Raw genomic sequence first — 17,462 nt, 5'->3', positions numbered from 1 at the left:
CAGAAAACAGAATGTTTTAAAAGGTTGATAAAATCTTCTGTTAAGGATTATTAAGGAAAATAAAACAAACAAATATATGAAGAATGTATAAGGCAATATAACCATAGAAACACACAAAAGAAATAAAAGTAGCTAGTACAGACTTAGGAAAGGTTTACTATGTGTCAGACAATGTTTTAGATATTACATCATTTAAATTCCACAAGTATAAGTATTATGTCATTTAATTTTCACAACAGTTTTATACATGAGATAGCCTTTATTGTTACTTCTATTTCCCAAATGAGAAAAACTTAGCAGAGAGAGGTAAGAGAAATTCCCCAAGTTTACATTGCTAGTGAGTGACAGATCTGGGATTGGAATCTAGGCAGTATACGTGTTTAATCCTTCCTCAACATTGTCTTTCTTCAAATGTTTATCTCATAGACTATTAGAGTCCAGAAGATCCTTACAGACCACTTAATCCATTTCTCTTATTTTGTGGTAGAGGATCTTTTTTTGGATTGTCCTAAAAAATGGAACAAACTCTCTGGAGAGACTTAGAAGCGTAAGTGCAGATGTTACTGACCTAAAGAACAAATACAAAATTTATAAGAGAATGTTACGTGCAACTCATGGCAATAAATTTGAAAACATAGAAGAAGGAAACAATTTTTGAGCAAAATACAAATGATGAAACTGACTTAATAAGCAGGGAAAAAACCTAAAGTGAAACCAATAATCATATAAAAAATTAGAAGAGTAATTAAAGATCTACCTTTTAAAAACACACCAGTCTCAGATGGTTTTATAGCAGAGCATATATCATTTTTAAAGAACAGATATTCCTATCTTATTTAAATTATTCCACACTATAGGAAAAGAAGAACTTAAAATACATTTTATAAGACTAGCTTACACTTAATATTAAAACATAATAAAGATAATATGAAAAGATAATAGATGAACTTTATCTTTGAATGCAGATGCAAATAGTCTAAATAAAATCTTTGCAAATCAAATCCAACAGTCTATTAAAAGAAAATCATTTCATGACTAAGTAGGACTCCAGGAAACAGTAATAGTTTAACATTAGAAAACCTATGTCTTCAATTCACCATGGGAACAAAATAAAGGAGGAAGATCACATGATTATATCAAGTGATATAAGGCATTGTCAGCAGCCGTTTCTAATAATAACAGCTAATGTTTAAGTGCTTGCTATGTGCCAGGCATCGGTTCTAAGTGCTTTGTTTGCATTAATGTACTTAATTTTCCTAACAAGTGTATTGCTACAATCATTATTATTGCTATTTTACAAAAGAGAAAACTTGAACTCAGAGAGGTTAAATAATGTCCCACATATAGGAAATGATGGAGCCAGGATTTGAAGAAAGGTTGTGTTTCTGTAGAGCCCACATCCTTATCAGGTAGACTACACTGCCACTAAGAAAATCTCTAATTAGCACTAAAAAAAAGTCACTATACTTAAATATGATCAACATTCATTATTGAAGGCTAACAGTAAACTCTACAATAAAAGGTGAAATTTCCATTAAAATTCAGAAACAAGTTCAGTGTCAGGATCTTTGTGTGGGTGTGTCAATATATATAGCACCATTCTTTCCCTTGTGATTCTGAACAATGTAGAAAAAGCATAAGATGTAATCAGGGAGAAAAATATCAATCATATTACCATTAAAGGCTAGATTAGAGTTCATGGATTGCATCTGTGGGAAATGGACTTTGGAAACTAAACTCCAGAGTTAGGCAGACCTTGCTGACCCAGTCATGGAAGCACCGGCCCGAGGCAGGTCTCCCCTTGTCGGGGGACTAGCCAAGCGTGCCTGATTTATTTTCCTCAAGTGTGTCAATGAGCACAGAGAGCCCAGGAATGTTATGTTTGATTGAGCTCCCTCTATGTGATTCTTCTTATTTAAAAAGATTTAATTTGATTCAATCACAACTTATAAACTACCAGGAACCAAGCAGGGACAACAAACCTTTGTGAATGGCAGAACTTGTACTCCTCTCTCTCACTTTGTGAGAACTTAGGGGCTGATAGAAAGGAAAAGATGGGGCGTGTGGCATGCAGGATCTTAGTTCCCCGACCAGGGACCAAACCCGTTCCCCCTGCAGTGGAAGTGCAGAGTCTTAATTGCTGGACCACCAGGGAAGTCCACAAATGCCTATCTTGTGCTGAATGATTTACCTGCAATATCTAATTGAATGCTTAGTTTAAAACTCACACCAATTAAAAGATGAGATATCTGTGGCTCAGAAAAGCTAAGTAACTTGCTCAAGTTTATCCAGTTTGGAAGTGACTAAGTAGCTATTTGGCCAGGAAAAAAAGTCAGTAAAGATAATAGAACGTCATCTGAGCTTTTGAAATTGTTGTTACAGTATCATTCAAATAATTAGTCAATCAAACAAAATTTAAGTCAAGGAGTCAGCCTTTACAAAGAAGAGATTGTAAAGAATGGGGAGGATTTCCCCAGGAAGTGAAGGTCTTCAAGTTAGTCAAGGGAAGAATTTCATTATGAAGAATGTAAATGTCAGTTTGTAATAATAAACTAAAATATTCACAAACATGGAAATATGAATGAAGCATCTGAACAAAGGCATGACTAAATATTGCCAGTGGGTCCAATTATGCAACAAGCTGACGCTCCTTGCTTCTTTTTAGTCTCTATGACACCATCAATTCTTTCTGTGGCAGGTAGATGCAGAAGCACCTGCAGACCAGAGAGTGGCCCCTATAAATAGGGGTGAGCATGGGATTGTACTCAGGTTGGCACCACATCAAGTACCCTCAGTTTTCTAAAGATATATGGTGATGAACTGAGAAGATCATTCCATTATTTTCCTTCCCCAAACCTTTCTTAAAGCTTCTTTCACATCCTTGTTTCTCAGAGAGTAGATAAGGGGGTTCAGCATTGGGATCACCACTGTGTAGATCACAGCAACCATGCGGTCTTGGGTCAGGGAGTGGCTGGACCTGGGGCGCAGGTACATGAAGTGTTGTGCCATAGAAGAGGCACACAGCAGCGAAGTGGGAAGCACAGGTGGAAACGGCCTTGAACCTGCCCTGGGCTGAGTTCCTTCTCAGGATGGTGATGAGAATGAAGAGGTAGGAGACCAAGAGGGTGAGGGTACAGCTCACAAGGTTGAAACCGGCAAAAATGAAGAGCAGGATTTCACACAGCGAAGTGTCCACACGTGACGGAGACAGGATGGGCGGTCCATCACAGAAGAAGTGAGTGACCACGTGAGCACCACAGAATTTCAGACTAAAGATACAGCTCATGTGGATTAGAGAACTGAGGAATCCTGCACTGTAGGAGCCCACGATCAGAGAGGCACAGACCTCAGGAGACGTGGCAATTGAGTAGAGCAGGGGGTTACAAATAGCCGCATAGCGGTCGTAGGCCATGGCGGCAACGAGATAGCACTCACTGGTGGCAAAACCCGCATAGAAAGACATCTGAGCCATGCAGCCGGGATAAGAGATCACCTTCCTCTTGGCTAAGAAGTTCACCAGGGTCTAGGGGACAACTGTGGAGGAGTAGCAGAAATCCAAGAAGGAGAGGCTCTTCAGAAGGGAGTACACGGGTGTGTGCAAGGTGGCACTCAACGTGGATCATAATGAACACGATCAGATTCCGCAGCAGCGTGATAGTGTACGTGCCCAGGAACACCATGAAGAGCAGCCTCTGGAGCCAGGGGTCACTGGTGAGGCCCAAGAGCTCAAACTCAATCCCTCGGCTCAGGTTTGCCCTTTCCATATTTCTCCAGTGCTCTGCGACGTGGAAAGAGAGGACCACCAGAAATGAGGTGAAACACCTAGGGGCTCTCACTGGTTTAGTTCTGCCCTAAGGACAGCCTTCTGAAGATTGTTGATAGAACTTTGTCATAGAGAAGTTCTCCACTACTTGGCTGGTTGGTTAGTTAGGAAGCATGACTTGAGCAGCAACGGAAAATATAAAAGAAATATACACAGTTTGCTCTCTTAAGGATCTTAAAAAATTCTAAATAATGAAACAGTTACTTACCAAGTATTTATTGACCGTCTGCCATATGCTTAGCTCCGTGTCCTTCCAGTCAGGAATTCAAGAGTGTCTGACCTCAGGAAGTTCATATTCTAGAGACAGTATATTTTGTGTTTAGGCACGCAGGCTCTGCGTCAGACTGCCAAGGTTCCAAGCAGGAACCTCACTACTAACTAGCTGTGTAAACTTGGGAGTGTTTCTTAACCTCTCTGATTTTCAGTTTTCAGTAAAATAAGGATAATAGCACTAATCTCAAAAGCTTGTTGTAAAAATTCAATGGCTTAATTCGTGTAAAGCACTTGAACAAAGCCTGGCACATTGAGAAAGAATGTTAGCTTTGATTATTCTTGTTGGAGAGATAGATCTAACACAAAACTAAACAACAATAAAATGAATAAATGAAACAATGACAAGATTTGGCAAGCAACCTACCACCAAACAAAATAGACAGAGACACATGTACTAAGCAAGAGTGACTACACAGGCCTTCAGAGGATCCTGAGTGTTCTAGAGGAGTTGAAGGTGGTTCATTGGCTCAGCTATAAAATTGCCTCTCAGAACTTGGCCCAAGCCAGGCACTGCTATGGGCTCTAAAGGTGATGGGGGTCGGGATGTGGAGAGATGGGGCTGGTGTAGGGCTGTAGAGAGCGGGCTGAGACCTTGCACTCGGGAGCATCAGCCAGAGGGAAAATGCCACCCATCGTTCACGAAGTCACCATCGTTTCCAGTGAGTAGAATCGCCTTGTTCTCAAGGGCTGTTGGGCCAGCAGGGAAGGAACAGCCCCTCCCTAGGACTAGGGCTTTGTAAAAATGCCTTTTCTATTCAGAGAATGAACAAAGCCATGATGCATCACCTAAGCACCACACTCTCTTCTGCTGCATTGGCTGCTCTGTTCCTGAATTACCTCTGGGCTCTGGAGTCAGTTAAGTACCCTGTGCTCTTTGGTGAGGATCTTCAGTTGTGAAGGTTTTGAAACCAGCAGATGTGATTGGAGTAGGATAGAAAGGGACAAAATTGAGCCCCCTCCTTCTGCCTCGAGGAGAGTAAATGAATAATACAGCTGTGAAAGATGTTGGGAGGATTCCAGAGAGGAAAGAGCTGTAATGAACAGGCAAAAGATTCTAGTTTATCCCACTGACAGACTTTCCGGAATCAGCAAACTGCCAGAGCAGCGGAAGACTCTGGACATAGGGCTGACTAAATTTACCTGTCAAGTAGGTAATGAAGGCACTATGGCTCTTGATAGAACACTGTGAGTGGTGAACGGTGACAAGAAGAAAGCATTGTAATGCTCGAAGAGGTGACATGCCCTGATGAAGTTAAGACACAAAATACGAGGGCAAATTTGAATACCAAATTGGAGCCTCGGTAACTTCTTTTAGAGCACGTGGAGCATAACTGATTTATTTGGTCACTGAGATGTAATATTCAGCCATTCTTAACCCAACAGTTTCTAGTTTATAATAAACCCCATTATTGCAGGAATGTGGACAGCCCTAGATTTGGGTTGCAAATGTCATTGGCCCTATTGGTGTCAAAAGCCAACTCAGCTTCAAGGCAAATTACAAGGACTTCAAAGAATTGACTGTAAAGATCCCAGGATGGAATTATTTACAGGAACTTCAAGGAAGTTGAGGAATTGTTGCTAAGAGTGAAGCAGAACTTCTTAAGAGGCAGCTTCACGTCTTCTTCCTCAGTTGACTGTTTCAGTGTGGGTAATGGGTCTGCAAGTACCTCTCTGATTAAAAGAATGGACAAAAGCAGAGAAGAGAAGGAATGTGGCCAACACTCAGGCAGGGAGGTGGGTTGGAATAGGGTAGGGTAGGGTGGTGGTTAATACAAGGGGTAGCTGATCAGAGCCTCTGATTTATTACTTGCTTTAAATCTACTCTCTCTTTCTATTCTTCTCCCCTTTCCTCTCTCATCTCTCTTCTCCAGCCTGCACTAAATTCAAAACTATTCAGAATATAGAGAGTTAGTCAAGCAAGAGATTGTGGAGAAATTGACATCTCTGACAGTCTTTCAAAGGATGCTGGAGTAGCCACTATTTCTGTTGGCTGCAGTTTGTACCTGTGAGTGAAAACGAGGAAGAAACTTTGAGTGGTCTTATCATATGGAAACGGATTGTGGAGTGGAGTGTTTAGGAGTGAGAGCAGGTGCCTGGGGCCTGTAGAGGAGGGAGAAGTAAGCAAGGGATTTTATTTCTACCTGCTTCTTTGCCCTCCTCCTTGGGCTAGCAGAGTGGGAGTACAACGGAGAGCCGGCAGTCAGAGGGAGCAGCCAGTATCTCTGAGCAGCAGTGATCCGAAGCAATGGTTCTTAAACATTAAGGTGCCCTGCCCAAGGTTCACTGGAGAAGCTTGTTTCTGTGCAGATTCCAGGTCCCAACCTCAGAAAATGTGAGCCAGTAAGTCTATAGCCAGGCCCCCAAATCTGGTGAATCTGAAACAGGTGGTTGCTGAACCATACTTTAAGAAACACTAAACCATGGGGTAACTTCCCCTGAGCCACATATAAATATCCTTTCTAAGTTGCTAGAATTCTCCATGTCCTGGAAAATCAGATCAGCCTGTGGGGTAGGATGGTTGTCCTGGACATTCTCTTCCTTCCAGAATATGTGTCAGTAGTTAACAGTTCCCAGAAATCTGAGTATTACCTGGTGATAATCAAACACCAGCGAATTTCCTCCTTCAAGGTTGCTTGAGATGTCCTTAAGCAAACCATTTAATTCCAACAAAGCATGTGACTTGGTGGCAGAGCTATTGCTCTGGGGTCAGAACACAAGCCTTCATTAGAAAAACAGTAAAGACAAAGCCAGACTCTTTCGGTCCATAGACTGAGGTCTGGGGATCAGAGCCTGCTACTGACATTAACGTCCCACGTGGTGAGGGGAGAGAGGCAGCCCCCTCCCTGAGAGGCACTCATAGCTTATCCTGTACTGGGAAGAGACACCCCAGAGCCACCTTTTCCTCTGGACGGCCCATCAGGTCACAGCTGGGGAGGACGATGTGTTCATTAATGAGGGCTTAGCAGGCAGGTGAGGAAGTGAGAATAACTGGCCCCATGTAGATCCATTAACGTGTTTGCAAAGTTACTAGCTCCTCTACCCTTGAGGAATCTGGTGATTGGGAAACTGGAAATGAAGGGAATGGTTCCACACCAGATCCCTGACAATACACTGGTCATTAGCCCCAAAGGACTTCTCTACCTCAACTGAACTCTTGTGTAATTATTATCTGTATTTCTTCTACACTGGAAAACCAAGTTTTTACAGTTTTTCTTTCTTTTATTCCAGTTACCCAATGTACACTGGGACCTAGATTACAGCTGAGGACCTCTATACCCATCAAGATCATAATAAAATTAGAGGTATGTGATTTACTTAACAAATACTCGGGGATTTTCTAGAGATCTTTCGGTTATTGATTTCTAATTTAATAACATGTGATTAGAGAACATACTTTGTATGCCTTGAATGCTTTTGAATTTATTGAGATTTGTTTATGGCCCACCCAGAATATGGTGTATTTTGATGAATGTTCCATGACCACTTGAAAAGAATTATATTCTGCTGTTGTTAGGTCAAATGGTCTATCATTGTCAGTTAGGTCATGTTCCTTGATAGTGTTGTTCAAGTCTACTCTATCCTTTCTCATTTTCTGCCTACTTGTTCTATCAAGAGTTGAAAGGGGAATATATTGAAATCTCTAACTGTAATTGTGAATTTGTTGATTTCTCCTTGCTGTTTTTCAGTTTTGCTTTATGTATTTTGAAGTTTTGTTATAAGGTGCATAAACATTTAAGATTGTTATGTCCTCTTGATAAATTTCCCCACTTACATTATAAAATGACCTTCTTTATGCCCACTAATATTTTGGCTCTGAAACATACTTTTCTGAAATTAATACTGTCACTACAGTTTTACTTTGATTACTCAGCATGGTATATCTTTTTTCATTTCTTTACTGCTAACCCTTTAGTCCCAACTTTTCTGCACCATTACGTTTGCAGAATTTCCCCAGGCAGACCTGAAATCTTGGTCTTCTAGGTTGATGATATGCCTGGAAAATTGATTTCAGATGTACCTTGACACACAGCAAGCGTTCAGAAATATTTGGGGGCTTTATCAGAAGAGCTGGTATGGGCTAGGCAGAAATCAAGCAAACCCTGTGAAAGGCAACTTTGCAAAGGATGGGATGGTATCATAGGCAGCCTTTGTGGAGCCCTGAAAGCCAGAGATGATTGTCACTTTGATAGAGTGCTGCTGTACCTTCTCCATGCAGGTATCTTTATTCAGTTGATGTCTCACATCCTTTACTTACAGTAAAGGAATTTTTGCCCTTTATTTGCGTCTGTTAGCTTGTTTCACATTAAAATCACTTTGGGGAACCAACACTCAAAGTTTCAGGTGTGTGTGGCTTTTGTAAACAGCATATATCTAGAATATTCTCTTTTAACTAGTCAGAGTATCTGTTTTTATATAGGTGAGATTTTGGGGTATTGGTTTTTTGCTTTTCAACTTTTGGGGCTTTCAGGTATATTGAATTTGTTTCATTTCTCACCTTGAGTTTTCCATTTATCACACTTTTTCCAATTTGCTTCCCTCCCCCACCCTCTGATCCTGTTCCTGTTTCCTTTTGCATTAAGTTTTCTTTGTTTTGTAATGTATGTTTTTCCCCTTCTACTGATTCCTCTATTTCTATTAGTAGCTATCCTTAAATATCCAACAATAATATTTAGTTTAACAAAGTCTATCAAATATGCTTAAATCCATAAGTTCATGATGATATTTAAATTAATTGGTCACTAGATTAGTTATCTGTTGTCACACAACAGATTATCTCAATAAACATTCATTTTCTTATACTTTTGGAAGTGACACAGTACTGTAATTTTTGCAGTATCCTCCTGGTTACACAGGTCAGCCCCATGCACTGTGGGAGTGGACCACACAAGGGCATCAATACCAGGAGCTGAGAATCACTGGGGCCGTCTCAAAGACTGGCTATCGTAGTCCTCCCTCTGGCCCTCACTGATTCATGTCCAACTTACACATGAATATACACTCAAAATATACTCACCCCCTCCCAAGAATCCCGAAAGTCACGTTCCATTACAGTATCAGCTCAAGGTCCACAATCACATCATCTAAATCAGGTACAGGTATGGATGAAGTGCATCATATGTGGTTCCTTACATAGAGTTTCTTGAGTACAGTTCCTCTCAATCATAAGACTGGTGAGCTAAACACACAAGTTACATCTGGCTTCTACACACACAAAACACATAATGGCAGGACAGGTATAGGAAAACCACTACAGAAAAAAGGGGGGGTAGAGGAAGGTGGGCACCCAAGAGTCACTGAGTCACAAAAATTCTAAAATCCAGTAAGACACTTGTTGGCAAGTCCTTGATTAGGACTCAAATCCTAGGAATAATTCTCTGTGGCTCTTGGCTCCACTCTGAGATTATAGCTCTGCCCACTAAATTATCCTTCATTTTATATGAAAGCTAGCCTGTGTTTGTAGCTGAGTAGTTTTCTTAGCTTGCTTCCTGTCTGAAGGAGTTTGGGGATTGAAAGGCTTCTCTTCATTTTCTACTGTCTTACAGTTCAAGCTGGTGGTGATTCTGCACCATGACATTCTTAAAAACTTAACAAATCTCTGAGAAAACGCTCTACCTTGAACCTCTGCTGAGACAGCTGAGGGCCTACACTCTGAAGCTTCCTGGAAGTCCTATCATTTGTCTGAACTGTTCTCTGAGGCACCACCTTGGATCTTCCTAAGGCCTTAATGAAAGATTTTACTGTCACCCTTAGCTTCATCTTTATTGATTGATTGATCGGTTGATTGATTGGCTGCACGCAGCTTGCGAGATCTTAGTTCCCTGACCAGGGATTGAACCTGGGCCCTCGGGCAGTGACAGCATGCACTCCTAAGCACTGGACCACCAGGGAATTCCCAGATCACCCATTTCATTAGGTACATTTTCTACCACCTACATTACTGTAACAACAGAGTTGCTAAACTCTCTGCCACTGCATAACACAGAATTTTTTTCTCCAGTTTCCAATAACACTATCCTCATGTTTATTTAAGTCCCATTGGCAGCCTTCTCAAAGGCTATCCGAATTTTCCTAACAGTCTCCTCAAAGCCTTTTAGACTTTCACTGATACTTTCCTCAAAGTTCTTTCAGCTTCCTCCCACCGTACTGTCAAAGACACTATAACTTTTCAACATCTCAATTCCATGTACCAAAGTCTGTATTACTTATCTATTGCCGTGTAACAAATTGTCCTAAAATTTAGCAGCTTAAAAGAACAATAAACAGTATTTCACATGATTTCTGCTGGTCAGAAATTTGAGAGACCTTGGCTCTCACCACCAGGGAAGTCCGTCAGGTGGATTCTTAACCACTGCGTCACCAGGGAAGTCCGAAAAACATTCTTAAAGAACATAACTTACCAAAACAAAGAGGAAATAGATAATCAGAATAGTCCTAAAGCTAATAAAAATTTTATCCATTATTGAAAATTCCCGGGAATTCCCTGGTGGCGTAGTAGTTAAGAATCTGCCTGCCAATGCAGGGGACATGGGTTGGAGCCCTGGTCCGGGAAGATCCCACATGCTGTGGAACAACTAAGCCTGTGTGCCACAACTACTGAGCCTGCGCTCTAGAGCCCATGAGCCACAACTACTGAGCTTGCATGCCACAGCTACTGAAGCCCACATACCCTAGAGCCCGTGCTCTGCAAAAAGAGAAGCCACTGCAGTGAGAAGCCTGCGCACCACAAGGAAGAGTAGCCCCCGCTCGCCGCAACAAGAGAAAGCCTGTGCACAGCAATGAAGACCGAATGCAGCCAAAAAAAATAAATAAAATAAATAAATAAATAAATAAAAATTTAAAAATTCCCTACAAAGAAAAGTCTAGGCCCAGATGGCTTATCAGTAAAATTTCCCAAATATTTAAAGAATAAATAACATCTATATTACACAAAAAATTCCAGGGGATAGAAAAAGATGAAATTCTGTTCACTTCATTGGAAGAGGCCAGCATAACCTTGACCACGAAACTTGAAAAACACTGTAAGAAAGGAACCTACAGGTCAATTTCTCTCCTGAACATAGATACAAAAATCCTAAATAAAATATTACTAAAGCAAAGACAGCAATATATAAAAAAGGTAAATCTTACATCAAGTTGATTTTATTCTAGGAATGCAAAGTTGATTTAACATTCAAGATAGAATCTAAAGAAAGGGTACAAATGAACTTATTTACAAAACAAAAGTAGAGTCACAGATGTAGAAAACAAACTTACGGTTACTGCGGGTAAGGGCGGGGAGGTTGGGACTGACATATACACACTACTATATATAAAACAGATAACTAATAAGGACCTACTGTATAGCACAGGGAACTCTACTCAATACTATGTAAGGGCCTATATGGGAAAAGAATCTAAAAACAGAGTGGGTATATGTATATATATATAACTGATTCACTTTGCTGTACATCTGAAACTAACACAACATTGTAAATCAACTATACTCCAATAAATTTTTTTTAATTCCAAATAAAGGATAAAATATATAATTGTCACAATTGATGGAGAGTAAGCATTTGATAAAATTCCATATCCACTCATGATTTTTAAAAACCTTTGCAAACTAGTGATAAAAAAGAATATCCTTAATCTAACAAAAGATAAATACAAAAACTTTACAGCAAGCATCATATTTATTGGCTTTATTAAAATCCAATAAATGGTAAAAGTTTTCTCCCTGAGATCAGGAATGAAGCAGGGTTGTTCTCTATCACAATTTTGTTTTGATATTGAACTGAACAATTTGTATTCAATAGTGTGTAATAGGCAGGAAGAAGAAATAAGAGGTATTGAAAAAGAAGAAACAAAACTTTTATTATTCACAGACATGATTGAATACATAGAAAGTCCAAAATGAATCTACAGAATTAATAAGTTAATTTTACAAGGACCTGAATACAAAGTTAATGCATAAAAAATAAATTATTAGAAAAGATCATTAGAAAATGAAACATCAAATGATAGCATTTCTACTGGTATCCAAAATTAATGAATTCTAATGAAAGATGTATATGAAAGCTACTACATAATACTAAAACAACTAAAGAAGACTAAATAAATAGTTATATTATTTTCATAGATTGGAAGATTCAAAATTATAAAAATTCATTCCATTTTGATCTATAGATTACATTCAGTCCCACTTAAATTCCCAGCAGTTTGTCTTTGGAAATTGCAAGCTGATTTAAAAATTATTACATATTTTGGGGGCTTCCCTGGTGGGGCAGTGGTTGAGAGTCCGCCTGTGGATGCAGGGGACACAGGTTCGTACCCCGGTCTGGGAAGATCCCACATGCTGCGGAGTGGCTGGGCCCGCAAGCCATGGCCACTGAGCCTGCATGTCCAGAGCCTGTGCTCCACAACAGGAGAGGCCACAACAGTGAGAGGCCCGCATACCATAAAAAAAAAAAAAAAAAAAAAAAAAAATTATTACAGATTTTTTAAAAAGGCCCTCCCCAAATCCTCTCTTTAGCCAAAGGAATGGCAAAGGGTGGCCTAGGAGAATAGAAAATCTTTGGACAATATTCACACTACCACAAACCACCATATCAAAAATTGCAGTCAGCAGTCCCAAATGAGGAACCTAGAGTTCCAACCCATCCAGCAGTAATGAGGCACCATTCTCCCTCCCTGCAGAAGCTGAGTGGAGGGTCTAGACTTCCATTCCTGCCTGACAGTAACAAAGCGCCCCTCTGGATACCCATGATGTCAGTAGAGGCTGAATCAAAAGTCTAAATTTCTACCCCTACCCAGCAGTAATGAAGCATTTCTCCTCATGTAGGCAGAGGCTGAGTGGAGAGCATAAACTTTCACCCCTACCCAGTGGAAAAAAGAGGTGTCCTCCCTTACCCCACCAGCAAGGTGTCATTGGAGGCCTGCTAAAAGACAAGATTTAAATAAGATCCAGAAAATCATAAAATAATACCCAGTATGTCCAGGATATAATAAAAAAAAACAGTTGTCATACCAAGAACCAAGGAAAGCCTCAACTTCAATGAAGCAACACCAAATGAACACCAAAATGACACTGTTGGAATTATCTTAGAAAGATTTTAAAGAAACCATCATAAAAATACTTCAATGAGAAATTATAAACATGCGTAAAACAAGTGAAACAAAGGAAATCTCAGCAAAGAAATAGAAGATATAAATAAGAACCAAATTCCATTTCCATGGAAATCTAAATTTCCAATTTAGAACTTAAAAATAACTGAAATTTAAGACTAACTGGATGGGCTAAAATAGTACAAATGCAGATGACAGAGGAAAGAATATGTGAATGTGAAGATAGAACAATAGAAGCTACCCTATCTAAACAACAAACAGGGAGAAAAGGGACAAAAAAAAAACCCCAAACTAAACAAACAAAGAAAACACCAACAACAACAGCTAAAGAAAACAAGAAAAACCTCAAAATCCCCAAAACCTCAGGTACCTGTGGGACGATAACAAAAGATCTAACATTTGTATGATCAGAGTCCCAGAAGAACAGAAAGAGAATGAGAATTTTTAAATTAAAAAAAAAAAAGCTAAATTTCCCCCAAATTAGGTGACAGGCATAAACCTACAGATTCAAGAAGCCTAGCAAATAATTCCTAACAAGATGAACCCAAAGAAATCCACACAGAGAACATCATAATCAAAACTTTTGTAAACTAAGAATGAAGAAAACATCTTGAAAGCACCTAGAAAGAAAATATACATTACCTATGGGGGAATAAGAATTCAAATATTAGACTTCTCATGAGAAATCATGGAAGCCAGAAAGGAGTGGCACACTTCAAGTGCTGGAAGAATGGTCAGCCATGAATCTTTATCCAGGGAAAATATCCCTCAGGAAGGAAAGTTAAATAAAGATATTTTCAACTGAGGTAAAACTAAGAATTTTTGTCAACCAACCTATTCTAAAGAATAAAGCAAGTTCTTGAAAAAGAAAGGATCTTGAAAAAGAAACTTTGGAATATTAGTAATGAAAAATAGGAAAATGAAAAGGGTAAAAATATGACTAAAGGTAATACACTATCCTCCTCTTGAATTAAAAAAAAATTCTGTTTGATGGTTGAAGCAAAAATAAAATTGTCTGATGTGGTTCTCTGTGCAGGTAAAGGAAATATTTAAGACAATTTTATGATGAAGGAACAGGGTAAAGGGATCTAAATAAGGTTTCAAAATTTTGCTCAAAATGGTAAAATAAAAGCAGTAGACTGTGGGCTTCCCTGGTGGTGCAGTGGTTTAGAATCTGCCTGCCAATGCAGGGGACACGGGAGCCCTGGTCTGGGATGATCCCACATGCCATGGAGCAACTAAGCCCATGCACCACAACTACTGAGCCTGTGCTCTAGAGCCCACGAACCACAACTACTGAGCCCACATGCCGCAATTACTAAAGCCCACATGCCTAGAGCCCGTGCTCCACAACAAGAGAAGCCACCACAATGAGAAGCCCACACACTGCAACAAAGAGTAGCCCCTGCTCACCGCAACTAGAGAAGGCCTGCACACTGCAACAAAGACCCAACACAGCCAAAGATAAATAAATAAAATAAATAAAATTTTTTTAAAATGCAGTAGATTGTGATCAGTTTTGTATGTATAATGTAATATCTAAGCAATCTCTAAAAATCACTACAGAAATCTATCAACAGAGTGAAAACACAATCCACAAAATGAAAGAAAATATTTGAATATAGCTCATAAGGAACTGATATCCAGAACTCATAAAGGACTTCTATAACCCAACAAAAATGAAACAAACAAGTCAATTAAAAAATGGGCAAAGGAATTGAATAGACTTAATCCAAAGAACATATAAAAATGACCAATAAGCACAGCAAAAATGCTCAACATCATTAATCATTAGCGAAATGCAAATCAAAACCACAGAATTCCCTGGTAGTCCAGGGGTTAGGACTCTGCACTTCCACTGCAGGGGGCACAGGTTTGATCCCTTGTCAGGGAATTAAGATCCCACATGCTGTGGTGTGGCAATAAATAAATAAAAATAAAAAACATTAAAAAAAAGAGACTTTATAAAAAAAACACACATTGAGATACCACTTCACATCTTTTAGGATGGCTATTATCAAAAAAAGAAAGAAAGAAAAAAAATAACAAGTGTTAGTGAAGATGTGGAGAAATCTGAACCTTTGTGCATTGCTGGTGGGAATTTAAAATGGTGCAGCCAAGGGAATTCCCTGGTGGTCCAGGGGTTAGGACTCGGTGCTCTCACTGCCAGGGGTCCGGGTTTGATCCCTGGTTGGGGAACTAAGATCCCACAAGTCGCATGGTACAGCCAAAAAATGGTGCAGCCACTGTAGAAAATGGTGTGACAACACCTCAAAAAATTAAACAGAATTCCCATATGATCCAGCAATTCTACTTCAAAGTATATAGCCCAAAAAAGTGATAGCAGAAACTTGAATAGATATTTGTACATCCATGTTCATAGCAGCATTATTCACAATAGTCAACAGGTAGAAGCAAACCAGTGTCCATTAAGCAGATGGATAAACAAAAGTGGTATATGAAAAAAAAAAAGTGGTATATATACCTAGGAATAAACCTACCTAAGGAGGCAAAAGACCTGTACTCTGAAAACTGTAAGATGCTGATGAAAGAAATTAAAGATGACACAAACAGATGGAAAGATATACCATGTTCTTGTTTTTTTTTTCACCTTTTCAAGAACTTTATTTTAGAATTGACCTTTTTCCCCCTATATATATATATATATATATATATATATTTAACATCGTTATTGGAGTACAATTGCTTTACAATGGTGTGTTAGTTTCTGCTTTATAACATAGTGAATGAGCTATACATTTACATATATCACCATACCTCCTCCCTCTTGCGTCTCCCTGCCACCGTCCCTATCCTACCTCTCTAGGTGGTCACAAAGCACCGAGCTGATCTCCCTGTGCTATGTGGCTGCTTCCCACTACCTACTTTACATTTGGTTATATATAAGTCCATGCCACTCTCTCACTTTATCCCAGCTTACCCTTCCTCCCTCCATGTCCTCAAGTCCATTCTCTACATCTGCGTCTTTATTCCTGTCCTGCCCCTAGGTTCTTCATAACCATTTTTTTGTTTTAGATTCCATATATATGTGTTAGCATGCAGTATTTGTTTTTCTCTTCCTGATTTACTTCACTCTGTATGACAGACTCTAGGTCCATCCACCTCACTACAAATAACTCAATTTCGTTTCTTTTTATGGCTGAGTAATATTCCATTGTATATATGTGCCACATCTTCTTTATCCATTCATATGTCAATGGACACTTAGGTCGCTTCCATGTCCTGGCTATTGTAAATAGAGCTGCAATGAACATTGTGGTACATGACTCTTTTTGAATTACGTATACTGTGTTCTTGGATTGGAAGAATCAATAGTGTTAAAATGACCATACTACCAGGAATTCCCTGGAGGTGCAGTGGTTAGGACTCCGCGCCTCCACTGCAGGGGGGCATGGGTTTGATCCCTGGTCAGGAACTAAGATCCCACAAGCCATGCAGCACAGCCAAAAAAAAACCCAAGGCAATCTACAGATCCAATTAAATCCCTATCAAATTACCAATGGCATTTTTCACAGAAGTAGAACAAAAATTTTTTAATTTGTATGGAAACACAAAAGACCCTGGATAGCCAAAACAATCTTGAGAAAGAAGAACAGAGCTGGAGGAATCATGCTCCCTGACTTCAGACTTACTACAAAGCTACAGTAATCAGAACAGTATGGTACTGGCACAAAAATAGACATAAAGAGCAATGGAACAGGATAGAAAGCCAAGAAGTAAACCCATGCACTTATGGTCAATTAATCTATGACAAAGGAAGCAAAAATATACAGCAGAGAAGAGACAGTGTCTTCAATAAGTGGCGCTGGGAAAACTGGACAGCTATGTGTAAAAGAATGAAATTAGAACATTCTCTAACACCATAAACAAACATAAACTCAAAATGGATTAAAGACCTAAATGTAAGACTGGATACTATAAAATTCCTAGAGGAAAACCTAGGCAGAACACTCTTTGACATAAATTGCAGCAATATTTTTTTGGATCCATCTCCTAGAGTAATGAAAATAAAAACAAAAATAAACAAATGGGACCTAATTAAACTTAAAAGCTTTTGCACAGCAAAGGAAACCATAAACAAAATGAAAAGACCTTGTGTTACACTGGGAGAAAGTATTTTCAAATGATGCTACCAACAACAGATTGATTTCCAAAATATACAGAGAGGTCATATAGCTTAATATAAAAAAAAACACAACCTAATCAAAAAATGGACAGACCTAAATAGACATTTCTCCAA

General features: G+C 39.2%; 2 protein-coding genes across 2 annotated transcripts in view; one reads left to right on the top strand and one right to left on the bottom strand.

The window, feature by feature from the left end:
* TMEM253 (transmembrane protein 253) overlaps window positions 1-15,786 on the top strand; it is a 51,978-nt gene extending 36,192 nt beyond the window's left edge. Inside the window, exons 11-12 of the mRNA XM_067741364.1 lie at window positions 7,325-7,398; window positions 9,640-15,786. The gene's annotated coding sequence lies outside the window, so the exon portion shown is untranslated. The remainder of the gene's footprint in view (window positions 1-7,324; window positions 7,399-9,639) is intronic.
* Window positions 2,830-3,845, bottom strand: OR5AU1 (olfactory receptor family 5 subfamily AU member 1). Its single transcript, XM_067747374.1, is given in 3 exon segments — window positions 2,830-2,998; window positions 3,000-3,610; window positions 3,612-3,845. Coding segments are annotated over 3 exon segments (933 nt in total). The 5' UTR covers window positions 3,765-3,845.
* Window positions 15,787-17,462: the final 1,676 nt, after the last annotated feature.

The sequence above is a fragment of the Pseudorca crassidens genome, chromosome 1, assembly GCF_039906515.1.
Source record: "Pseudorca crassidens isolate mPseCra1 chromosome 1, mPseCra1.hap1, whole genome shotgun sequence".
NCBI classification, from domain to species: Eukaryota; Metazoa; Chordata; class Mammalia; order Artiodactyla; family Delphinidae; genus Pseudorca; species Pseudorca crassidens.
Note: the sequence above shows the minus strand (reverse complement) of the source record. Positions and strands in the feature narration are given on the sequence as shown.